Source organism: Prionailurus bengalensis, chromosome B2 (genome assembly GCF_016509475.1).
Source record: "Prionailurus bengalensis isolate Pbe53 chromosome B2, Fcat_Pben_1.1_paternal_pri, whole genome shotgun sequence".
NCBI classification, from domain to species: domain Eukaryota; kingdom Metazoa; phylum Chordata; class Mammalia; order Carnivora; family Felidae; genus Prionailurus; species Prionailurus bengalensis.
Genome location: NC_057349.1, coordinates 23,746,181 through 23,773,046, shown reverse-complemented (window position 1 = coordinate 23,773,046; position 26,866 = coordinate 23,746,181). Strand labels below are relative to the sequence as shown.

The 26,866-nt window shown below is 44.0% G+C and overlaps 1 protein-coding gene across 4 annotated transcripts in view; it reads left to right on the top strand.

Annotated features, from left to right (window-relative positions):
* Window positions 1–26,563, top strand: part of CDYL (chromodomain Y like) — a 181,156-nt gene extending 154,593 nt beyond the window's left edge. For 3 of the 4 annotated variants that reach the window (XM_043590899.1, XM_043590903.1, XM_043590900.1), the window contains exons 3-7: window positions 7,625–7,881; window positions 9,099–9,271; window positions 15,630–15,840; window positions 23,580–23,723; window positions 24,910–26,563. In XM_043590899.1, the coding sequence (XP_043446834.1) occupies window positions 7,625–7,881; window positions 9,099–9,271; window positions 15,630–15,840; window positions 23,580–23,723; window positions 24,910–25,068 (944 nt within the window). In that variant the 3' untranslated portion in view covers window positions 25,069–26,563. The remainder of the gene's footprint in view (window positions 1–7,624; window positions 7,882–9,098; window positions 9,272–15,629; window positions 15,841–23,579; window positions 23,724–24,909) is intronic. The other variant, XM_043590902.1, reaches the window with a different exon arrangement.
* Window positions 26,564–26,866: the final 303 nt, after the last annotated feature.

The window sequence follows — 26,866 nt, the reverse complement described above, 5'->3', positions numbered from 1 at the left end:
TGACTTTTTTATGTATTTACATTTTTAGTAAACTCACATGTAAGCATTGTTGATTACACTATAATACCTTTTGATACGTTTAATTTTCATTTCTGTGCTGTGTAATTTTGGTTGTAACAAAGTAATAGAACACAAGCTTGAGAACAGATCTGCAGATACAACCCAACTTTCAGATGTCCGTGTGGTTTTAATTAGAGTTAGGTTAAAAGCTTGGCATATGTAACATATAATGTAAACAGTAGCTGCTGTGAAACACTTACTGACCTGTATGTTAACAGTCTTCATAAACATCCTGATAGTGGCTGCTTTCTCTGTGTCAGGTGCATGTGTCCCTTTGGTCATTTAACCATTTCCTTACTCTTAGAATTATGGCTCTTTCCAGTTTCTCCATTTTAAAAATAAAATTATTTGAATACCTTTTATATGTGAAAATATGCCATATAATTTCTTTTCTGTTAGAGTGTAATTCTAAAAATTGAATTACAAGGACAAAGGTTGATGGACACATCTTACAGAATTGCTCTCTAGAAAGGTATCCGTATATGTATGTGTGCTCTTCATCAGCCCTGATTTAATTGCCATATTTTAAAAGGTTCCTAATTTATAGGTAGAAAATATTATTTCATTTTTTATTTGGGAGATCAGTTTTTCATGTTTTGGTGTTTTCATTCCATTGAAAGCATTTTTCTGTGCTCATCTTGTGTGTGTGTATGTATCTGTGTTTCATTTTGAGTAAAGACATAAAATGACTGTTCCAAGAAAATTAACTACTCGGTTTTTTATTACCACTTATTGAATGATCTTTACCAACTTCTGTTTATTTGTAATACACAGATTGTCATCCTAGGAGCTAGTCCTTGGTCAATTCTAGTTGGTCATTTTCCCCTAGAGTAGAACCATGCCCTTAATAGTTATGAATATACAACTAGCAAGGTACATATCACTCATTATTCTCTTCCAAAATTTCTTAGCTTGTCTTCCACCCAAATCTTAGTCACCGGGGTTGCAATTGGAAGTCTATTAGAATTGAAATTGAGAAAGATAGCTTTGCAGTATTTAATGTTAATAAAATGGGACCGTGGTGTCACAAGAAATAAGTAAAATTGGTGTGTGGTTTTGTGTCATCATGTCAAGTTCTGACATCAGAGTTAAATTATCCTCTTTGCAAAATGAACTTGGTAGATTTCCTTCTTTCCTCAGAACTTTGAAACTGTTTTCTTTTGTACTCAGCTGCTCCTACCTTGCCTAGCCCCATATAGCTTTACTTGTATCTTTCCTTGGTTACTTTTTCTCTTTGTTTCTGTTGTATCTGAGCTCAGTCTTGAGAATTCATATTTTTCCAGAAAGATGTCAATTTCTTGAAGATACTCTAATGTATTTATGTAGTGTATACAAAGTGGTTTTTATTCATTCTGGTTAGGTTGATGTGAACTCAGGGGAGAGTTGGGGGGGGGTGGGATTAGCCAATTACTACCTCCTTTTAGTTAATTAAACTTGATATATAGTCTGTGTAGGTTCACTTTTACCCACATGTTTATCAGTTCTTTTGCATATATATCCAAGCTTCTTTCTGCTAGCATTTTCCCTGAAGAACTTCCTTTAGCATTTCTTATAGTGTGGGTCAGCTGGCTACAGATTTTCTCAGCTTTTGTCTAGAAAAGTTTTTATTTCTCCTGTTTCTGAAAGACAGATATGGTGTATGTGTGCTGTAAGCTTTTTATTTCTTACTTCATGCACTTTAAAGATGCCATCCCTTTCCTGCTTTTTTCTTTCTGTCTGCTTTGAAGATTTTCTTTTATCACTAGCATTTGCAGATTGATTATTATGTGCCTTACTGTGGTTTTCTGTTTATCTTGATTGGTATTTGTTAAGCTTCTTGGGTCTGTAAGCTTCTGGTTTTCATCGAATATGGAAAACTTTGAGCCATTATTTCTGCAAATGTTTTTACACACATGCACACACCCTTTCTTGGACTCAAATTATGCATATGCTAGATGGTCTGATAGCCCACACCCAGGCTCTACTCTGTTTTTTCTTTTCTCTCTGTGTTTCATTTTGGATAGAATCTGTTGGTCTTCAAGTTCTCTGATGTTTCTTTTTTTTCCCCCTCTGATCTTATCTTGCGCAGCATCTAATCTGTTAAACATACCTAATGAAATTCATATGTTTGTGTTATCTTTTAAATTTTTTTAAAAAAATTTTTAATGTTTATTTTTGAGAGAAAGAGAGAGTGTGAGTGGGGGGAGGGGTAGAGAGAGGGGTGACACAGAATCCAAAGCAGTCTCCAGGCTCCAAGCTGTTGTCAGCACAGAGCCCGATGCAGGACTTGAACTCATAACTGTGAGATCATGACCTGAGCTGAAGTTGGATGCTTAACCGAGTGAACCACCCAGGCACTCCTGTCTTTTAAATTCTTGAGCACACTGAGGTTGTGTATAAGTTTTGGAAATGTCCTTTTCTCTTATTTCATCATCTTTTATTTTTAGATCTCTTTCTATTAACTGATTTAGTCTTGGTCATAGGTCCGATTTTTCTATTTCTTAGCATATCTAGTAATTTTTTTAGCTGTTACACACTGGGACTTCTACATTTTGGGGCGCTGGATTTTCTTGTCCACTTTTTTAAGTGTTAGGTTTGTTCTGACAGCCAATTTTTACTTGCAAATCTGATCCTTTGAAGGCTTATTTTTAAGCGTTGTTAGTGCAGTTCTAGAGCTAGAGTACTTCCACTACTAATATGTGCCTGTTCCAGGGTCTCGACCCAGTGTCCCTCTCCACTCTGGCTGGGGATTACACCAGCCCTGTGTGTGCTCTGGCAGTTACATGTTCGTAGGTAATTTTTTCCTCAAAAGTTGTTGGTCTGCCAACCTTGTGGAGTTTCACCTCATGCATACTGAGACTGGTGGTTCAGCAAGGACTCAAGAGGATCCATAAGCAGTTCTGGAACTTTCTGTGTAGCTCCCTCCTTTAAAGTACCCTGCCCCACAAATTAAAGCCTTCTGGGCTCCTCCTGATTTTAGCACTTTTGCTGAGCTGCACGCAGTGTCCCTGTACCTACCGTGTGGAAATAGCCTCCAGGCAGAAAGCCTGGTTCCCAGCTTTCACACTGGGAACGTGGTCCTGCACTGTCTGTTGTCCAGCTTCTGAAAGAGTTGTTTGGTAGATTTTGTTCAGTTTTCTACTCCTCACTGGCAAGTAACGAAATGCAGCTACTGTTTCTCTCTTAAGTTTAGAAGCAGAAGGCACATTTCATTTTTAGAGAGATATGCTTTTTGAAGCAGTGAATTCTAACAGGTTAAGAAATACATGTTTGAGGGTATCCTTTTTACTCTCGAGCATGTTAAAAGAAAACCATTTATTAGGAGAGGCACTAAAGTGGGTTTTTTCCTGGCTGACTTTTATGCCAATAAATCCTAGGAAGGCGTTTAGTAGTCTCTGAATCCAAATCCTTAAGGAACTGTCCACTCAGAACGTTTGCTCTACTTTTTCGTCAGAGCTGTGGGTCCAGGGAGTCACAGAGAATTTTCACACAGTTTATGTGTGGAGGATATTTTTTCCTGAATCTCGGTGTTTACCTTTTTTAGATTGGTCATTAGCAGTTGATTTTGCTCTAAAGGATAGCACCTGCTGTCCCGAGATTGGCACCAGGTGATCAGCTAACTGTGTGACGCTGGACAGGCCACTTACTTTCTTGTCCCTGAGTGAAGGGCACTGGACTGGTGGGACTTGAAGGTCCCTTACCTTCATTTATTCAGTAAATATGAAGTGTTCCAAGCCCTGGGATTACATTAGTGAATGAGACACATAGGGACCCTGCTCTCACAGAGCTTAGTGGAGTACAGTGGCAATATATACAATAAAGAAAAAATCAAATGAGGAAGAAATACCTTTGGTGAGGAGGGCTATGGGAAAAACAAGCCGGGGCGAAGTGAATTGCGATGGGAGGGCCCCCATTAGGGGGAGGGGCTTCTCCACAAAGGCTTGTCTGCAGAGATGACATTTTGAGCTGCCATTCAGATGAGCAGAAGGAACCAGCCATTTGAAGCTCTAGGGCAAGAACATTCTAGGCAGAGGGAAGAGCAAGTATAAAGGCCCTGGCCAGTGAAAGAATGCCATGGCTAGCTTGTCATGAGTGAGGGGCTAAGGGTTATAAATGACAGATGGGGGTGAGGTAGGGGTGAGGTAGGGGTCAGGACCTAGCTCAGTGCTGGCAGCCTGTGATTCTGAGATGCAGTCCCACTGTGAACACTTCTCTACCCAAATACAGCACTGTTAGATGTCACATGGCCCTGTAGGTAGATAAGAAGGGGTCCCAGGAGTCTTACTGGGGTGGGCGTGGTACTTGAGGCCCTAGCAGGATCACAGAGTCTGAAATCAGCATGGACTGTAATGGCACGAGTAAGCCAATGCAGTTTTAACAGGGAGATGAAGGCCAAGTTCAACAATCCTGGTCAGCATGAGCCAACATGAATCCATTTCCACATTTGCAGAACCACGGATAGCTCCATAAGACCTATTGCTTCAAAGAAAGGAAAATGGGCTTTTGTGAAGCTCACATATAAAGGCTACATAGACCCCATAGCCTAGAAATCCTGCTTCTGTGGAAAGAAGCCACCAGGAAATCTGCCTATAGAGGTAAGGAATGCGTGTCTTTTAAATAGGGAAAGAAAAGAGACTGAGAGAGCAGTTCAGGGGTGGAGGGGGCTGATCCAAAGTCAGCAGGCTTTGTCCTGGCAGAAGGCAGCTAGCCAGCCTTCAACAGGCCTTCCCCTGTGTTGCTGGGTCTTTCTTGTTGTGTTCTGATACAGCACCAATTAATTCATCTCAGGTTAGTAATTCTCAAAGATCCAAACAGCTCTCACCTGTTGTTACTAGCACACTGGCATGTGTATTCTGCAAGAACGCTGTCCTCCTGGGCAGGCTGGAGCCTCCACTCATTTCGATTTTGTCAGATCACCCTTCACCCTGAGTCAGGTGGCCTCCAGCTTGCCTCTGTGCAAAGTATTGCTTCTCATGTGCTCTCTGTTTAGGCAGGGAGAGCATTGTCAGCCATCACATCCACATCAGGGCCCTCTCACCTGCAGCTGTATCTCTGTGTTCCTGAAAACAGCATTTTAACAAATGCATGTTTTCTATTTAACAACTTTGATCTGTCTCTCATTGTATCCTACAGTCTTTTTTTTTTTTTACCCTTCATGCTCTAGTGACACAACTTGCCTGAGTTTATTAATGGCTTCTTATCTCCCCTCCATTGCCTTTTCTCTGTTCTCCTCCACCTCTGTGAGGCACATGCCACTGTTGACATGTCCTCATGGCCACGGCAGCCTCTCCTTCCTTTGAAGGAAGCCTCTTACAGCTTCCCTGCTTCCCTGCTGCCTCTTGGCCCTACATGTGTCTCCCCAGCACGTTTGCTCCTCACTCCTCCCTTTGGAGCTCCTACTTCTAGATCCAACCATCCTCTCTGGGCACCAGTTCCCAAGTACTCATCTCCACCCCGACTTTTCCTGCCCCCATTCCTGGACTCTGGAGCATCTGTACCCTAATAGTAACCATGGATAAAGCCAAGTTTCTCCCCTGTCCTCATCCCCCAGCTATGTCAGACTACCCTGTGGGTGCCCCATCTCCTACACACCCAGGCTTAATGGTTCAGAGTCATCTGTGATCCAGTTCCCTGTTACTCAGAAGTTATCTGGTCATGTGGCCTCTAGCTGCAGTGGAGTGTAGAGAGGATGGAGGGGACAAGGAGGCAGCAAGTGTAGACCTGGTGAGACCATGATGGGCGTGAGGAGAGAGGGCAGTGCTGAGAAGAGCAGATTAGAGGGGTATCTGAGAGCACAAGAGATTGAAGAAGGTGTTTAAACACAGATGGGGAGGGTTCTGATAGAAGAGAGATTGAAAATTAAAACAAAGAGAAAGGATCCTTGCTAGCTTCCTCAGAAGGATTCAGCAACACCCAGTGCTGCTGGTAACAACAGCTAATCCAGTGATCTTTCAGTTGGAGATACTGGCCAGCATTGGAATGAGAGAGGCCAAAGTTTGCATTGCAGCATTGTTTGTAATACCAAACAACCATTAAATATTTGTGTTTATTGCAGTGTGGATTGGTAAAAGTAGATTATAGAACATCCATTCAGTAGACTGTTGTGCAGCCTTAGAAAAGAACAAAACATGACCTGATAAGACAAGTTCTAAGATACTGTCGAATGAATAAACAAGATGTGACAAAATACTGTGTCTACTAAACTGTCATTTGTGTCTTTTAATGGGGGGGTAGAAATATTTATATTCTTATTTGCCTGTGTATATATCAAGACACGGTGGAAGGAGACTGGGAAACCAAACATGGTAGCTAACCGGCGGGGGCGGGGGGGGGGGCGGTCCTGGGCAAATGGAGAGCATGAGTGGTGGGAGACCGTTCATGGTATATCTTTTTACAGTTGTAGATTCTTGAACCATGTGCATGTATTATAACCTCTTCCAAAATTTCAAAAAATTGAATTTTTTTTAAACACCTCAAAAGCATTTCAACCAATGAAAGTCCTGTTGTTTTACCAAGGGAGATTATTTGATTTCTCTAAATGTCCATTCCCGAGTCTTTTCTGGTAGTCCTGGCTTATTTTCTTTCATTGTGGAAGAAGTATTTCTGACCTATAATTCATGTTCTTCCCCTCAGAGAACTTCTGCCAGTGCTAATTTTATTAGTAAAGCTTGATACAGTTTTCCTACATTTCTTTCCCTTTCTCCACACCGTCCCCAAAGGCTCTATATATTCCTTACCAGGTGAGATAATATTCAGAAAATTCATATGAATAATTATTTACTGTTAATACTTGAATTCTTACCCTGACATAACTTCATAATTGTAGGAAAGCATTAAATGGAACTCTTGCCTTTGTTATAAGAAATATTAGGTTCAGGAGACCATATCTTTAAGACAGCAACCAAGTTGACGCTGAGAAGCTGACACAGGAGGAAAAATTAGCATAACATTTTATGTGGCAGGAAAGACAACTGTCTTGAAGTTCTATTTGGAAGGCTGTTTGAAAATGTAGAACTGGGGCCAGTGGGCACATACTCCCCTCCCAGGGCATCAGAAGAAAGACCTGAGAGTCTCAAGTGCCCCACAAGGGGGCACCAGTCTGCAGTGGTGGCCACTGCAGCAGCGCTCGGTAGACCAGCTGAAACAGGTGGTCGCCTCGCGTTTCGTTTGGGTACAAGTCATCTTGCATTCAGAAAAAAGAAACTTCAACGGAATGGCAGGTAGCTTTGGCTGGAATAGTAAGATATTTTCTTTTTTCATCCCAACTTCTCAAGCCTGGAATAGGTACTCTTCATGAGACCCCCTTCTCTTTTAATCCCATTCTCCAGTAGTCTCAAATTCTGTAGCCTGTTTTCAGCAAGTACCTTTCCATCTGTATTTTTTAGGCAAGATGAGCAAGAGGGTGATTTCCTTGTCAGACTTGGAAGGAAAACAAATGCCTTTCAAAGTGGACTTTTTAACAGCCTTGCTTTGATACATTAAATCATGGGTTCATAATGAGCATTTTTACCCAATTCAGACACGACATTGGGGAGGGAGTCATAGCTGGACATCACAGACTACTGTGATTTCAAACTCTCGGCAGGTACATCTCCATTTATGGACGCGCTAACAGCCAATGGAACAACCAACATACAGACATCTGTTACAGGAGTGACAGCCGGGAAAAGGAAATTTATTGACGACAGAAGAGACCAGCCTTTTGACAAGCGGTTGCGTTTCAGTGTGAGGCAAACAGAAAGTGCCTACAGATACAGAGATATTGTCGTCAGGAAGCAGGATGGCTTCACCCACATCTTGTTGTCAACAAAATCATCAGAGAATAACTCACTAAACCCAGAGGTGAGAGACGTCCCTTGGGCTGCTTTGTGCTTCATGTTTCTCCACGCCCTTGTTTCCCGGCCAGGCTGGACAGAATCGGTGCTCTTTGCGCCCTCTCTTTCTGGGCCGTAGTGCGGCCCTGCCAGAAGGTAGGCAAGAGAAGGAAGGTGTGGCAGTCTTGCCCCGGACAACACTGTGCCTCTGGTGTAGCCGGGCAAGTGCGCATGTGCATGCCCGCCTCGTTCTCCAGGGGGCGCAGGCCTCCCCCAAGACTCGAATATGAAACTCCTGTATGCGCATGCTCGTCTTTATCTTGTCATCAGACTCTGGAAGGACTCTTTGTTCAGACGAGATTAAAACGGCCCCGGGCCCCCAGTTCCATCTTTCCTGTGCATCTTCAGCATTGTGGTGGAACTTCGTTCCCGCTGCAGTGACTTGGGCCCCTGTCCCTTGTGAGTAGTAGCTGGTAAAGTTGGCTTTCAAAATCCAGGGAGACTGCTGCTTGCTTGCAGAGGTTCAAAAACGAACTCAGAAATATCTAAAACACGAAGTTTTGGAAATTTATGCCCTCATATTAGTTTGTTTTCCACTTGTGAAAAGCTAGGTCAGTCTTTCTCCAGACAAGAAAACCAAACTCCACAAAGCTTGTTTAAGTCTGGCCAGGGTCACAGGACAAACCAGTTCAGGGTTGGTCCCCGGTACAGTTTTAGACCACAGAGTCCTTCATTGGTTATTTGCGCGTGCTTCATAGAGGTCATTTTCAATGGTTTTGTGCCCTTCTAAAACAATTTGTGTTTAATATATTTGCACACCAAACTACTGGGTTTCTATCCCAAGTGTGGTAGACTGGTGTTTAAAAAAAAAAAAAAAGGGCACGGAACCCTTGTTTCTTTCAACTGGTTGAATGTGCCACCTGCTGTCCAAACTGTAGAAATGCCAAGTGGATATCCTCTGTAACTTGCCTCATCTACTGAGAGTCACAATGACCAGAATATTAAGATAACTTAGATTTACATGTCTAATTATATTCTGTTCATAATTAGACATGTAACTTACTCTGTCCCCAGCATTCCAAATCTCAGGTTATAGGAAATACGTTTGTGAATTAGTTTAAATTGTGGTAGATACAGGGAACAATATCAGTACTTTCTCTGGGTCCAGATTATCCAGTAGTAAAATGCTTCTGGGATTCTGTATCAGAAATACTCTTTGCCACTTTAACTTCTGGTGACTTCCAGGTAATGAAAGAAGTCCAGAGTGCCCTGAGCACAGCTGCTGCCGACGATAGCAAGCTTGTGCTGCTCAGCGCGGTGGGCAGCGTCTTCTGCTGCGGTCTCGACTTTATTTATTTTATACGGCGTTTAACAGATGACAGAAAAAGAGAAAGCACTAAAATGGCGGAAGCTATCAGGTATGCATAAGTGGTGTTTTCTAATGGTTGGTTTGAGTGTCTCCCTCCTTGTGTACCAATCCCTGGTAGTAGGTAGTACAGGCTCCAACAAGCCTTGTGAGTAAAATGCATGTCTCCCTTCACTGAGAGACACTGGTATCAAAATTAATTAAATCATCTGTCTTTTCTGTGGGCCTGGCATAAATTACTGGTTGCCTTGAGCAAATAACTGATTTCAAGGCTGGCTCAAACCCAGTGAGTGCTCAGGGAATGTTCTAATGATTAGCGTGTACAATAGCATATAGCCAGAGTTTCCATTATTGTACTATGAGCACGTTCTGTCTTCAGCCCTTAAATAAAGATACATTCTCTTTCACATAATAATTTACCATTTGCTTACTCTGAAATAAATTGGCTAGGCTTTATGACAAGCTGGTTCCATAACATCACCTGAAAAGTTTGTTTTAGTACAAGTAGTACTCATTCTTGTTCAAGTTCATCCTGAGTTCCAGCTGCCCATAAAACTAGATCTTACAGAGTGAAAAGTAAGAGTTCCTTTTCTCTCACATGCTCCCCTCCCCCAGAAGCCCACCTTCATTTATGTCTTCCCAGCCTTTTTCTAAACGCTGTCAAATATGCATCACATACATATTATAGATAATATGAATTTATTTTTAGTTCTGTTAAATAAATGGAATTATACTGTGTGTTATTTTGCAACTTGCTTTTAGATATTTCCATCTCTTCTGTTTGGAGATTTTCCCCTGCTATCTCCTAACATTACAAAAAAGCTTCCTTAGGATCACCTAGTTCTGTTAAGCATATACAGGTACATATTCTGTTTCCATATCCCTCACTTCTCATGCTAATCACTGGAAGTATAATCAAATGTATATAATTATTTAGAAATTAATTTTATTTATGACACCCAGTCACCAACCAGGAAGACCATTGGACTGCCCTACCCACCTCACTAAAATGACCTATCCCTGAATAACCCCTAAGAACGCTTTCCATATGCTTTTGCCTTGATAATGTACAGGGAGATGGAAACTTAGACACACAGACGTGCAAAGAAAACTTGGTTGGATCCTCTCCAAATCTCCAGGTACTTGGTTGAGTTGAAGTTGAGCTTCTTTGGGTGATTATTGGGCTCCTCATGGCTGAGACCCTACGCCAGGACCTTGGGAGCACAGGGCTTCCTGGTCCCCCAGGTCCCCCGACCATCCTGGAAGTGCACGTCAGTATTGGTGGGAGTGCTTTATTCTATCTTGGTGGGTGTGGGGTGGACCAGGGAAGCTGGCAGACTTCCCAAGGTGGCTCTGACAGGTGCTGTCCTAATTGGCCCATCAGAGGAGCCCTGGAACCCCGTACGTTAGGGTGTCAGGGCATTAACTTGGCCTTTTATAACATTTTTAATAGTTTTCAAAATTGATCTGTTTTCTCACTGTGTACAGATAGATGTATGTATGCATACAAGAGGTTCCTTCATCTTTTTGAACATTACTAGTTTTTAGGTATCATATGGTAATTGTTTTTCCAAAAATAGTTTGAAATTTTACCATCTGTTTTAATTCAGTATTGTCTCTGATCTAAGTAATTTCAAACTTGTTGTATCCTAGATAGGACCATCGTGTTACTCAGTTTCAAATTAAACTGCTTGATCAATACACGTAATTCCGTGACAGACTGTCAGTACTTCTAAGACAGCTTGTAGATTTCCTGATGACTAACCCATCCCAGCCTTTCAGGATGAATTACTTAGGTTTAATTTTCATTTTTTAAATACAAACTACTATGCCTCGGACAGTGACTTTGTAGATTTTCTGTAAGTGCACACTGACTTTACACATAATACTATGATTTGGGGAGCTCTGCTCTAATAAGAAAATCAGACTTGTCGGTCAGTGCCTTCTGCGTTCTGGCTTGTTTCTCCCTGTAGATGCTCCCTGAGCTCCACTTCCTTTTTTTTTTTTTTTTCTTTTTTTTTTTTTTTTCTTTTTTTTTTTTTAAGTTTATTTATTTTGAGAGAGAAAAAGAAAACACAAGTGGGGTAGGGACAGAGAGAGGGGAAGAGAGAATTCCAAGCAGGCTCCGTGCTATCAGCAGAGCCCAACTCCGGGCTCGAACTCTTGAACCATGAGATCATGACCTGAGCAGAGATCAAAAGTCAAATGCTTAATCACCTGAGCCACCCAGTAACCCCCTGAACTCCACTTCTAAATCTCAAGTGACTCAACCCTAGTCCAGCGACTCCTCCCATGTTGAATTGCCCTTGACAGTGGCTGAGGTTTGCACTGTTGGGATTAGAAAATGCAGAGGAAAGATGGATCAAGAGATCTCATTTGTGGAATCTTTCGGTAACTTCAGGTATTTATTTCAGGTAGTTGCCCACTCCCATTTCTTCTCCAGACCCTCCCTCTCTCCTGTCACTTTCCTCTCCCCCAACAAAAAGCTTTTCTATGCAAAGGCCAAATCCTGCTTTAGGGAAACCCACTTGGTTCTTCTTTAAATGAATATATTTTTGTCAATGTGAATTTTCCTTTATGTACTCTGGCAGGACCCAAAAATAATTAGTTATACCAGATTCACTTAACCTTTGCTCTTGCTCATTTGCATTTAAATTAATTTTTATATGTATGAGATAGGCTTTACACATAAAGCTGTATATTTGTTACTTCTGTATGTCTGGTCTTGAATTCCTTAAAACTTTGGAGCAAAGAACATCATTATAGCAAGTTTCCCCTATAAGAAGTGGGAAGTAGAAAGGTTAGGTTTGAACATTAGATTGTCAGGTATCTACTACACCTAATTCCATTCTTGGGGTTGCTGGTCATAACCAGTTTGCAGATCCATTATAATAAAAATATTCAGCACATTAGTGATAAAAACAAAATTATTTTGAGTCTGTTTATAACATTAGTCTTCTGAGTCTGTGGGAACCACTGGCTGCCGCTTAGTGTCTGAAGCACCAGGAGCTGCCTGGCCCCAGAAAGCAGGCATCTTCCTCCACCATGGAGTGAGAAGATTAGAAATGTGGGGAGACATAAAGCAGACCAGCAAATGTCCCCCAGAACCTGACCTCTCCCCACTTTAGTCCTATCCAGATATTCACAGTGAAGAGAGGGCTCCCTTGAAAAATGACCATGAACTTGCTGTTGAAACTTAATAATTTCTGCATGCTTCATTTTCCATTTTCCCCAGTTTCTATCTAGACTATTGTTCTTGGGTGATTATCTGACTTTTTTGGTGATATCTGTGAAGTAGTAAATGCTCTTCAAAGAAATGGATAGAAGTTTGCTTTTGTCTGATCATAAGTCTTTTTAAATTCATTTTATGACAAATACAATCTCCTTCCTTCCCTGCTATACCCAACACAGCCTTTATAGCTCAGTTCACAGATAATTCACAGGAAGCTGAAATTCAAATTTGGTATGTTGCATTGCACACATTTTGGACATTCATGCATTTTAAGTTCCAAAACATACGTGCTTTCTGCTCCCCTCCCCCCCAGAAGCAGTGGACAGTCCTTCCTTGAATGCCAGCTCCTGAGAGCTTGGTCCCCAGGCCCGAAAGCTGCCCCCACCTTCCTGTCTCTGGTTTGATATGTGGCTTACTGTACAACCCCACGTAGCCAAGGCTTTGTGGCTCTGGGAAGTTTCTACTAAACAGGAAAGCATTTCTAGGAAGTTTGTTGTTGTTCTAAACAGATTTCTCTGTGGATCATGCTAGTTTCTGACATGTCAGAGCTCACATGTCAGAATGGTCGGCTCTGTCCTCCGAAAGGGAAAGATGATCTTCGGTTGAGTGTGCCAGTTAATTCATACCCCTCCCAGAAGCAGCCACCGGTGTTAGATTAAGTTATCATTCCAGGCAAAAATAAAAATAACTGGGGGCGCCTGGGTGGCGCAGTCGGTTAAGCGTCCGACTTCAGCCAGGTCGCGATCTCGCGGTCCGTGGGTTCGAGCCCCGCGTCGGGGCTCTGGGCTGATGGCTCAGAGCCTGGAGCCTGTTTCCGATTCTGTGTCTCCCTCTCTCTCTGCCCCTCCCCCGTTCATGCTCTGTCTCTCTCTGTCCCAAAAAATAAATAAATAAAAGTTGAAAAATAAATAAATAAATAAAAAATTTAAAAAAATAAAAATAACTGGGAGTGGGGAGGGGGAGATCAGTTCTAAACAATTTCTCCAGACTTTGATTTTGCAACATCTACTTTAGAAGCATTTTTTTTCTTTTATGCAAACAGAACGTGAGAAAGAATGCTCATTCTCATAATGTCAAGGAATTAATTACTCTAATTATTAATTATAGAGAATTTGACCATTTCTCTATAAAGTCACTTTCTTGTTGCAGTATTTGGTCATTTCTTTCATGTTACTCTGCCATCCCATCCATGGTTTCCAGATGTTGTTAGCATGGGAACAGTTCCTACTAGGCCCCTGTTGACATGAGGCAGATGAAAGCCGGGCGACTCCAGGGCACCAGGGGACATATTTTGAAAACGTCTGCTCTGCATCATGGAGATCCTTTTGAGAATCATCAGTAACTAAGCTCAGAAGATGTATTTCCATCATGTCATTGACCCCAAATCTTCAAAAGGTGGCACAAGCGAAGTAGCTTCATGTAAATTGTATACATTATTCCAAGAACCTATTTAAAAGGTTGTCTGGCTCTCTCTCTTTGTATCATTAAAACCCAGTGTGATCTTTCTAACAGTGCCTCAGGCTCTCATTTAGAAAGTCTTACAGCAGCTCATTCATTTGAATGAGTCAATTCTCGTTCAGTGTGAAGATCCCACAAATCTTAGGGGACCTTGGGGGCTGGGCTGAGGTCTGCACTGGCCACAGGGTGCCTTTGAGAACAGTCCCTGGAGCTGGGCATGCAGACTGCCAGATTCTGCAGCACATTGTCTCTCCTGTTCCTCACACATGCATGTCCCAAAACTCCCTCACCTGCCCTCCTCCAAAAAAAAAAACAAAACATAACCTCTCATGTCAGTATCTGGGGAGATGGGAGACCATCTAAGATCTAAGTCAGCATTTTCAGAGATGACCTGAATAGATTTGCTCCAGCTTTTAAGTTACCGAATTACAGAGAACAACCAGATTGTTCTCGTACTGAAGACGGGGTCAGGTTTAGAATTCTGTAATTCTGATCTAGAACTCTGACTGCCCTACAGGAATGACCTTCCATGTATGTTGGTACATGTTTGTCCTTTTTTTCACCGTGTGAAATCATAGCAAGCAGCAACCTCTGAACATAAAATTAGTTTCTAGTGGTAGGAAGAAGATGCACATTACCAGTATGGTGTGGCACCAGCCTACCCTTAATTGAAGAGCAGCCTCCTTTTCCAGTCTGATCCTAAAACAAATCCAGAAATAGCACTGGCTCAGTTCTGTCAAAATCCACGTCCTCTGTGAAGGCTTCCCAACCACTAGTCCTGCTCTCCTTTGAGATCCTGCTGTAATCGTAATCTCCACTGGGGTACACAGTGGTGTGCAGGCATGTGTCTGTGGTGCTTGCTGTTCTTTCTTGGGTCTCCTGTCTTAAACCAGCCTGGAAGTTTCTTGTATATACATCCCTCTCCCAGGTCATTCCATCTAATTCTTTTTTTTTTTTTTAATGTTTATTCATTTTTGAGAGAAAGAGAGCACAAGCTGGGGAAGGGCAGAGCGAGAGGGAGACACAGAATCTGAAGCAGGCTCCAGGCTCCAAGCTGTCAGCACAGAGCCTGATGTGGGGCTCGAACTCACAAACCATGAGATCATGACCTGAGCTGAAGTCAGATACTTAACCAACTGAGCCACCCAGGCATCCCATCATTCCATCTAATTCTACATAAACTCAGGAAACATCTGTGGTTTCCAAGTAGTCAATGAGTTGTCTGAAATCACATACTAAGACTCAGACCACATAGGTTCTAACCCCAAACCCCTAGTCTTCTCTTAACACTGCACTGTCTTGGTATGCCCCATGCCAGTTTTTCTTTGGGAGAGCGTCTCGATTGGTCATCTGAAGCCCACAGTGTTAATTGGACTCCTGTGTCTTAAAGGGAACAAAAGCTGAAGATAAAGATGGATTGGCCTAGAGCCAGCTGCAAATCCAAGAGCAGCCTCTGGCTGTATGTCACCCATGATCTTCACATAGGTCCTGTAGCAACAGCCACTCTCACATAGTGTCCAGGGTATTGTGAAGCCTTTACAACACACAGTACATAAGTCTCTGGGTCACTTCTGGAAGAGGGCCTTCCACGAATCTCAATCAACTTGTACTGATTTCCAAAGAGTTTACATCTTGATATATTGAATTCTATAAAAGTAGACTTTTCTGTTGCTCAAATACACAATGTTTTGAGTAATTTCCCATTTATTTTTCATTTTAGAAACTTCGTGAATACTTTCATTCAGTTTAAGAAGCCTATTATTGTAGCAGTAAATGGCCCAGCCATTGGACTAGGAGCCTCCATATTGCCTCTTTGTGATGTGGTTTGGGCCAATGAAAAGGCTTGGTTTCAAACACCCTATACTACCTTCGGACAGAGTCCAGATGGCTGTTCCACCGTTATGTTTCCCAAGATTATGGGAGGAGCATCTGTGAGTACCTCTGTTTTTAAAAATTATTCTAGAAAACTTCCTAAAGAAATCTAATTTGGTTATTGTTTTTTTTCTAAATATATACAGGGTGTCATTCTGAGGAGACTTTCCATCAGATGCACTTGTAGTTCAATCCTGTTCATTAACTCATATTCTTAATTCATGAAATCATAGGAGGTTTTCATGTTTTGGTTCATAGAACGTTTATTGACACTGTGTTGCATTATTTCCTAGAGAAGGGCCTTATTTGGTGAGGAATCTATCTCTCTGCATAATTGACACTGATATCTGCTATTAGTAAATACCCAATTTGTAACCCAAACAGCAGTGTGTAGTCAAAGAGTTCTTAACCCAATAACCTGAAATCTGTACTTTTTAAAAAAATTTTTTAATGTTTATTTTTGAGGGAGAGACAGAGTATGAGTGGAGGAGGGGCAAAGAGAGAGGGAGACACAAAATCTGAAGCAGGCTCCAGGCTCCAAGTTGTCAGCACAGAGCCCGATGAGGGGCTTGAACTCAGGAACCATGAGATCATGACCTGCGTCGAAGTCAGACACTTAACCAACTGAGCCATCCTAAAATCTGCACTTTTAAGGGAAAGCAATGAAAGGAGCAAAGTTGTTTAGGATAAGAGAAGTCTTCCCATCTGATTGTGGAGTTTTTTTTTTTTTAATTTTTAATCCATCCATAATAAGAGTTTGTGTTTGTAGCTTTCGATTTTTCAAGCAGCTACACACATTGCATTTCTTATTCCTTGAAGTAGGGCATGAGGTGGTGTCATGGGTTGGGGTCTCCACAGCAGACATGGAAGTGGAGTCTGGTGTGGTGGGGAAATATTAGTCTCTACCTGTGGGCAGGATGGCAGTGGTTAGGACTGGACAGAGGGAGGTTTGGGCCACCATGGGAAGCTCTGGGGCATGTATGGCCTGTCATAGTTGACCCACAGTGGGCTGAAATGGCTAATTTCTTTATGTCCATCATCACCGAGTGTGGGCTGCCCAGGAAGAGGGGTGTGACCATGGATGAGGTGGCTCTGCAGCAGAGAGAGTCCCTGAAGGAGCTGATGGCTAGCTGCCAACGGCACTCCCAGCAGCTGGGACAAGACCTCCCTTGGACAGACTTTGGCAGCACATCCCCATGTCCACCACAGTCCACCCCTTGTCTCTTCAGATCCACCTCTTCATACACATTTGGAGGGGGGCCACTTGTCCTGGGGGAAATGTAGAGGAGAAGGATTAGCCATTGATAACTCTTGCAGGCAAGAACCACCTGCATGTTAAAGTTAGAGGTAAAGGCATGATGAGAAAATGGATATTTTCATCCCCTCATTATTTATGGTGGGAAAAATAGTAACTTTACAGTAGGGAAGCCTGGCAGGCACCACCTTACTGAGTGGTCAGAGTTCCCCAGAAATAAGACCGTCATTGGCGCTGACCTGCAGCATGAATGGCACAGCATCGCTCCACCAGAGTCCTGACAGTTGGGAGTCCAATCCAGAGAGAGCACCAGGCAAGCCCCGACTGTGGCACAGTCTCCAGATACCAAGCAGGGCACTTCCAAGGTGCCACGTGGTCGGAGAACTCGCCAGAACACCAAGGCACTGCCCCACACTATAGGGGACAGAGGGACCTGACCACTTCATGCAGCATGGGATCTCAGACACAGTTCTGGGTCAGAGGAAGGACTTTAATGGGAAAACCAGCAAACTTTGCAGAGGGTTTGTGCTTTGGTTCATAGTACCATGTTGATGGTAATTTTCTGTTTTTGATCATTGTAAGAAGTCATGTAAGATGTTAACATTAGAGGGGTGAGGGGTTTACAGGAACTCTGTACATTGCTCTTATGATCTTTCCAGAAGTTTAAACCTATTCCCCAAATAAAGTTTAAAGGAAAGAGGAAGAAGCTTAGTGGGACCCATATGGCTCCCACTGCCACATCTGGTCTCAGGACCACCCCCATCCTTGTCCTTTCCCTTCCTATTCTAGTCCCAAACCACCCACAGCTGGCACTGCCGCTGGCCTCGGTGGCCACGTTGGTGGTGGAACACGGGTCCCCCATCCCATGAGCCCTGAGTTGCTGCACTTGCACATTCGTGTCTGCAGCTGGGTGGGGGAGGACCCAGGGGCTCCCAGGAGGCACCAGGTGCCCAGGTAGCAGTCATACCCTTAAGGTCAGTAGGACCCTTGCTGTGTCCACTGGCCAAATGTGCCCCTTCCAGAACAAGCAGAGTCCAGTTTTGAGGGCCAGAGGCTCAATGGCCCTCAGATCATTGGTGGGGAGAGGGGGGCCGCACCTGCTTCCTTTCTTACCCAGTCCCAAGGGTTTTTCTTGTCGGGCACCTGGTACTGTGTCAGGGTCTTTGATGTACTCTGTACACTGTAAGTCAGAGGAAGGTGCCCATCTTCATGTACACACCTTCAAGATGGTACTCCGCCTGTACCTCACACCATTCCAGTGCTCCATCAGCAGTGGCTTCTGGAGGTGACGAATATGACATAGCCAGAGGGTCCCCATGGTCACAGGTCCGCTCCCACACCCTCTTTGCTGTGAGGGAGTTCTGGCCTGGCACACCCCATGGTAGACTGGGCACTTTATGCCCACTCAGAGAGAGGTGCTCATGAAGGCAGGAAAGCAAACCCAGACCAGAGTAAGTGTGTACTCCTGTGACAACAGTCATCGTGCCACCAAGTAGCCGACCAGCTGGTCTCCTTAGGAGCGATGCCAGGCAGGTGGTCTGGCATCGGTGTCTTGCTGGAGGCCAGATTTTCAGCGGCCACAGTAGCTGAATCACCTCGATACATCAGACCCCATGCCCTTGAGCTCCATCCCTCCCACGGGCACTCTTGTCTGCATGTCTGTCATGCCAGCACTGGGGCGGCCAGCGACCAAGGCTGGTCTCACAGAGCTGTTTCTTCCTCTCTGCAGTGGGTACTTTCTCCTGAACACCAGCATGACCCAGCCACATACACATCTCCCCAGTCATCTGCATGCCAGAGCCCCTTGTCCCCTGACCAGGCCCCTGACCAGCCAGCCAGGCCATTGGACACCACCCTTGGTCACTATGTGTTCTAACCTTGATCCACCTCTCCTTCTGCACCAGGTGGTTGACAGGCACACCCCCTATGTGTTGGTGTTTTCCTTCATCATTATCTTGTCCAACTACAGCCGGGTGAGGCACTGGTGGACTTGCCGTCTGTTTCAGTTTGCACATCCGTACACTGGGCCAGCCCACCCACAAACCAGGCTTGCTCATAGAGAGTCCACCATATGGCTATAGGCGTGAGCTGAGGCAGGGCACTGGTGGCAGGTGACATGGGGGTCTAGGCTCCTCTGTGCCCTCTGGTGTTCTAGCGGGCCTGATGGAACTCAGCTCCTGGTGGACCTTTCCGATGTGTGGTTATTTGATGTCCCATGGCTGTGTGTTCTGCCTCAAACAGCATTCAGTGAAAACTCCAGAATTGTTTTTTAAAAAACACATTCTTCTCTGCTGTGACCAGCACAGCCATACTCCCAGCACAGGGGCCTACATTGTGATCATGTCTCCGGCATGTGCCACAAGCTCCTTGAGCTGTCTTGTCACACCCCATCCAACAGCCACGGTGCTTCTGACATCTCAGCCATGCTTGGTCTGGGCTGCCACTTCCCCCATGCTTCTGGGAGCCATCCCAGGAGCAAGGTCACACCGTCTCATGGGGCACTTGCCAAGGTATTAAATCTTGTATCTCGGGAGAGCTCCCAAATCAGCAAGATCCCTGTCCCACCCTGTGATCTGGCTCCGTGTCAAGCACCCTTAGAATTCAGCCCCACATCTTCTTGCAGCTCCTCTGAGGGAAGAAACAAGTTACAGCCCTCGTGGCCAGGAGAGGAAAGAGGGCGGGACTTAAGGGAAGCGATACCATCTTGCAGAGCCACATAGAGCAGGAAGGCCAGACAAAATGAATGCCTGCTCTTCATCAGGTGCATTTCCCCTTCCCTGGACAAGTTTTGAAATGCATCACTTTTTACTTCTCCTTGTGATCTACTGGTACCACATGCACAGTGATTCTCAGCCAGGGTGGTGTGCCCCATCCCCCTCCTCCTGGGGGACATGCCTCAGTGTCTGGAAACTTGATTGTCACAGCTGAGGCAATGCTGCCGGGTGGAGGGCTGGGTGCTGCTCAGTGTCCTGCAAATCACAGGACAGGCTCCTCTCCATAGAGCTGTCTGCTCTGAATGTTTTCAGTGCCCAGGCTGAGAAGCCTGCCTATGAAGCAGGCACTCAAAAAGTCCAGAGCATTTGACTAAAACCTTTGTCCAGAAAGTAGTAAATGCTGCTGGGGTGAGTCAGGCTGTGACGGCCCTCATTGAAAGTGACCACCCAGGGGCGCCTGAGTGGCTCAGTTGGTTAAGTGTCCAACTTTTGATAGTGGCTCAGGTTACAATCTCACGGTTCATTGGGCTCTGCACTGGGCATGGAGCCTGCTTGGGAGTCTTTCTCCCTCTACTGCTCATGCTGTCTCTGTATATAAGAAAGAAAGGAGAGACAGGAAAGAAAGTCAGGGAAGGAAGGCAGGAAGGAAAGGAGAGAGGAAGAAAGAAGGTGACCACCCAGATGCCACGTCCCCTTCTTGAGCTTTTGTTGTATGCAAGCTTCCAGCTGCCTGAGGCAAAGCTACACAGGTTTGGTTTTTCACACGGGATGTGGTGCAAAACTCTGCACGCAGGATAAGCCAGAAAGGATCACGTTCCCTGGATGAAAAGAGCACGCAGCCAAAGCAAGCTGTGAGAGCTGTCCTTTCCTGTAGGCACAGACTGACATCTGTAGAGCTAAGCTGCCGTCACAAGCTGTGCAGCAGGTTAGCTGAGGACTGTATTCTTCCACATCTTAGCTCCCTTTGTCCCCAGGAAACATGCAGGGCATGCTTGCCTGGTGCCATGTGCCACAGTGAGTCCTGTGGCTTGGGTGCCATGAGTGACACCCAGCAGACCCTCACTGAAGAGCACACGGAGCTGGTGATAAAGCTGGCAGCTCTCGCTCCTGATGGGCGATGCTGGAGAAATGCCCAGTGAATGGCTGAAGTCCTCACCCCGAGTTTACTGGGGAGGCTGCTGCTCTGGGGAGTTGAGAGCCTGACCTGACAGAGTGAGGGGCAGAGCCGTCACCTCCTTGAGGCTCAAAGCTCCCCAACCCATCCCATCCAAGCTGATCAAGTTTTCTCACCGCAACTCTTAATGTGTGTTTTTTTGGCTGGAAGAAAAGGGGTCCTTATTTCACTTTTCTCCAGCATTTCTCACTTGTCTGGGTAAACTATAACTTTTTTATTATATTATTTTTTAAAGATTTTTAGTTATCTCTACACCCAACATGGGGCTCAAACTCACAACCCTGAGATCAAGAGTTGGCATGCTCCACCAACTGAGCCAGCCGGGCGCCCTCACACTATAACTTTTTAAAAAACAGTTGGCCATTTTGGAACAAAACAGCAGCCAAGAAACTACCAGTGACCTTGCAAATCTGTTTCTTGTGTAGAAGTTAGAAACCTGTCATGTTAAAACTACTGGAAATTGAGCATCTGAGAACAGTTGAAAACATGCTCCTTCACACTGAGTGTATTTAGTCTTACTAATCTTACGGTGTTCTTCATTGACTATAATTTAAACCAACTCACTGCCTGTACTTCCATGAACATTAGAGTCAGTGCAACATCCATGTCTTGGGAAAAGTCAGAAATGCCCTCTGTTGTCCTGCACCTCCACCCATCTGAAATTGAGAAGACTAAGTAGGGAAAGACTCTTCAGGGACAGCAGCCACAGAGTCAGTCTGGCTCTGAAAGGAGGAAATGGTGGCAGTGACAGCTCAGCACATGGCAGGGGACTGTTCTGGCAGCCTAGCTGGCTGGCACAGACCCACAGGAACCGAGGAAAGGGATGGAGAAGAGAAAGGAGGAAGGGAACACTGGTAGGGATGTCACTCCAGCGGACAAAGCATAATATTCAGAGAAGTGACAGGGTCACTCCTGACAGGCACACATTCGCATCCACTAGGCGAGCTAAGACCCTGTGGTTCCAACCTGGTCTTGAAGACATATTTCACACTTAAGTGATGTAGTTGTGGTGTTGTCCTCACTATGTGTTGAGAGTAAAAGAAGCACAAACGAGGAAAACCACCAAGCACTTCCTACCAAGCCATTCCATCAGCACTCCTGTCACCCTTTCTCAGTGCTTTTGGCTCTGTCCTCAGAGAACTGTCTTAGCAGCTGACAGTAAGGTTAAATCAGGTTTCTAAATGCATTGTTCTTTTTGGCCTTCTTTTCACTGAGAAGAGGTGCTCAGTACAGGGGTTTTCTAGAACATCTCCAAACTCTTCAAACATTCGTGACTTTGTCCAAGACTCGGCGCAAGTAACAGGTCTGCATTGGACCTCGTAGTCCTTGTAGGGACCCTGTTCTCCACCCTGTTTTCTATTCTCTGCCTGTGTGGAAAGGGTAGTGAGTCAACCAAGCATTAGCTTTGCCAGCTGTTAGTTGTGTGCCCTGCACTCTGTGCATTTCACATGCAGTAAATGTCTCAATGCTTCTATAGGAGGCATAGAGGTGCTGTTAACCTGGAGATACACTTAAATAACTTCACGCCCTTTTCATAACAATATTTTACCTCTTTTGGAAAAGGAAGGTCACCTCCCAAGAGTGTACTTTACCTGAGTCCCAGGAGATGATGGTCACATCTTCATGACCATCAGTCTTCAGGAAGGTTAGCAGTGCAAGATCAACTGCAGGCAGGAAATTGTCACATCAGAATAGTGTGAAGTTTCTTTGTCAGGTTTTCTCCCTATTTTGATATCTCTGCACCTGTTATGTGAATGGGATAAAATCTGTGCACATGGTGTTGAGACCTTGAAAATGATGCAGAATCCAGGACAAAGTTAAAATCAATTTCATATATATACGTACACACACAGACACAAATATACTTTTTTTTTTTTATGAACAAATAACAAATGTTAGTTTCCTCCATTGAGTCATATGAAGTAACAATAGTCACACCCTCCTAAGCAGACCACAGTCATGGTCATTTTGGATGCATTCAGGTCCTGGATAGTTTCTTACTTTAATGTCCAAGTGGTAAAATGTGGCCTTCCAAGTTATACTCTAGGAGTATAACTCCTATTTCTAGGAGAAACACTACACATGGAGCATTGTCTGTGTATATGGAGAAGAAGCCACCATTGGCCTCTCAAAGATCTAGCAAATATTGGGTAGTGATTCTGTGACTGGTGTAGATCCCTGACACAGCAAATCGCCTAGCTTTGCTTATGCCTCCATTTCCCAGGACACTGTTTTGTGTATTAAGTGTCTTCATGCGTGGGAATGGCTACCACTGGGCAAGAGGAAGCAGCAGGAGGGGCACATGCCAGTAACTTCAATTACCAACAAATAGACCTTCTCTAAGTTAGATTTCTTGGTTGTGCTCATGTTATTCTGTATTCCGTCATAAAAGAAACATTTTACGTTTTTGTGTGTGTGAATTACCAGTCAGTATGTGACTTCTCATCTGCACAGTGGATTGTGCCTTGTTGGATTTATTCTCTGCCCACAGGCTGCAGATGGAACCCCGAGGGCACGCAATGAGTCCCCACCAGGGCCTGCGCCCGTTCAGATGCCCACCCTTGGTTTGAATTCTTTTAGATGAATTTTCAGGTTGGGTCTTCTCTGCCTGCCTCCCCCTCACATCTCATATGAGTCTCAACCTCTTTGTTTCAGGCAAATGAAATGTTGCTCAGTGGACGGAAGTTGACGGCGCAGGAGGCTTGCGGCAAAGGCCTGGTCTCCCAGGTGTTTTGGCCCGGGACCTTCACCCAAGAAGTTATGGTTCGCATCAAGGAGCTTGCCTCCTGTAATCCAGTTGTACGTGGAACTCGTTCTCTTACATATGTTTTTTTTTTTCTTTTTTTACCATGACCTTCCCTCCAGACAGCTCGCACACATAATAACGGTGTCTCCTGAGTCCTCCACATGTGCCCCTGGCATGGCCCCCTGCACTCGAAATGCTGGAAGAGCTATAATTAGTGCCATTGCTCCAGACCAACTTGCCTGCCTCCTCCCCATCACAGATGCTTAAGAGCGGAAGGAGTCCACATCAGTCAGGGACTTATCTCACAGTGTCCTATGAAACCCTACAAAAACCATTCATAGAGTTCTTTCCTGTCTCCCGAGCCCTTTCCTTTTTTTTTAATGTTTTATTTTGGGAGAGAACAAGTGGGGGAGGGGCAGAGAGACAGCGATAAAGAGGAGCTGAAGAAGATAAAGAAGACCCGATGTAGGTCTCAAACTCATGAACCGTGAGATCATGACCTGAACCAAAGTCGGCACTCAACCAACTGAGCCACCTAGGCGTGCCCTCCAAAGCCCTTTCCTATACCATGTTTCCTTCCCAACTGCCCACAGTGGATATAAGCTTTTATTTAATAAATGTGCTGGATAGGGGCGCCTGGCTGGCTCAGTTGGTACAGTATGTGACTCTTGATCTCAGGGTTGTGAGTTCAAGCCCCACATTGGGCATGGAGCCTACTGTGTTTAAAAAAAAAAAAAATTATCTTGGATAATATTCAATCTGGTAACAATTGCATTTAGCAAATTATAAGGTAAACATCATTTAACATTAACAGACATGACTCCCATCTAGGCTCTCCCTGACATGAACAACGCTTACTGTTAAGATTAAATTTTGGTTAGAAAACCCCCTCGGAGGGTATTCATAGAGTTTTCACTGGGCATCACGAGAGCTGGTGTCTGGCTCAGGGGCCACACCAGCCTGCAGCAGCAGTGTGGGCCCAGGCCAGGCTGGTCTCAGTGGGGAGGGGGCCAGAAGCGGGTAGCACAGCTCTCCTGAATTTGAGCATTTGCCTGATACCTAGAGTGAATAGACTTCAGATGTATCTCAGGCCCGGTGTGCATTGTGAAAAGATGTCTGGTAGCCTTTTTGACAGGTAATTACTCAAGCTTGCTAACTGCCTCCATAGCTTTGGGGACAAGGAGAGCCAGTGCTTGTGGACAGGCACCCTTGCTGACTCACTGCCTGTGTCTGGTCCAGGTGCTGGAAGAGTCCAAAGCCCTTGTGCGCTGTAACATGAAGGTGGAGCTGGAGCAGGCCAACGAGAGGGAGTGTGAAGTGCTGAAGAAAATCTGGGGCTCGGCTCAAGGGATGGACTCCATGCTGAAGTACCTGCAGAGGAAGATCGATGAGTTCTGACGACCAGGTGCCTGCTGGTGACACTGGAATTCTAGAGCAGCACACCTGTGGCACCACGCTGCCCTCCTCCTCCCTCACAGCCTGAAACAAGTTCACTCTTAGCTCACGCTTGGAAGCAGGACTTACAATATCCAAGCTATTTATTATCAAGGAGTTTTTAAGTACTGTAACTTTAAAATAAATAACTACAAAGCTCCTTTGTCCAAACGTCATTATTTTATACTTAATATACACACAAGTATAAAAGTATAATGGTGAGCTCTAGACTGCTCTTCGAAGCTCTGATTTTTGTTATCTTTAGCTAGTACTGTATAAAAAAGAAACGAAGTGTGTTTTGCTGGTTTCAGGTGGCAGAAAAGTCTGGAATAATGTTTGTTTCCCTTATTTTTTCTTTCTAGAACACAGAATCTAAAGGGTATTAGCCAGCCTCCTCTCTCCTGTCCCAAATAGAGATACAGAAAGATCTGAGGTGTGCCTTTGTCTCCAAAAAGGTACATGTATCTCAGAGGTGGAATGTCCTGAATCAAAAGTAAAACTTACCTTGTAGGATAAGTATTTCTGATGAAAAACCCACTGATGAACATACCGCCAAACTGAAGTACACTTAAGATTCATGCTGGAAAATCCAATGATTCTTCCTTTTTAATATATCCAGTTCTTACCCAGTTAACATGAGGAAACCACTGTCTCTCCAGAAGAAAGCTTGTTTTGCAGTATTAGTGAATCACTGAATAGCTTAAGTATGAGTATCTAAGTTATAAGTTAGTCTTAGTGGATTTTAAAGAGTTTTTCTGACCCTTTTGAAAAATAACTACATAAGTGCTTCTTGTTGCTGGGTGAGAAATACTACTTTATATGCAGTTTTGGTTTTCTATTTGCAGATATGATTGATGTATTACACCAAAAAAAAGTATTTTTATGTTTATAAAGTGTAATTTTTAGGTTCACTTAGAATATATTTTATTTAATAAGTTAAAATTCTTTTGGCACACTATTAAATGCAGGAACTCCTTTAAAAAAAAAAAAAAGAACTACCTTATATTCAACGTTTAATGTCCCAGGTCTCTGCTTTCATATCTACGCAATATGCGGAGTAGAGTGTGGCGTCCAAGAGTGCCCTGTGTAAATAGACATTCACATTCCTTTCAGGAGTGGGGACTGATTCCTGATTACAGACGCCTATTATTAGTTAGGCTTCTGAGCTTGCAATCATATTGAATGTATGAAGAATGAAATAAAATCAAAACCTTATTTTTGTACAGTTTGGAAGTTTATACTTAGAACCGACCACCTCCCGGCCATGTGGAGAGCTGTACAGCGTGTAAATCTGCCTTTACCTTGGATTGGTTGGTGCAGTATTTTTGCATCTGTGGGACCTACTTTTTCGTTCAGTAGTTTGAACTATATATAATAAACTGTACAATCTGTAAAGTTTTTATAGAATAAATATTCAGCTGTGAAAACTGGTTAAATAAAACTAATATTTCTTAACACATTGGAAATGTTTGTCTAATTCTTCACTCCTGAAGTTCCTCGTGGGACTTTTTTTCCATGAAGTATGCATGTGGGCATAGCACTCGTGCAGTTTAAAGAATAAGGAACTCTGTAACTGCACCTGGGGAGGAGCTACAATCTGACCAATATCATCCTCCTGAGTCCTGTCCACTTGACCCTTCCCCAGGTGACCATTTCCTGAACTTTGTGTCAGTCTTCTCCTTGCTTCTCTTTCAGAGATACATATTCCTAAATATATTACCTAGTTCTTCCTACTTCTGAACTTTACATTGTTATTACACAT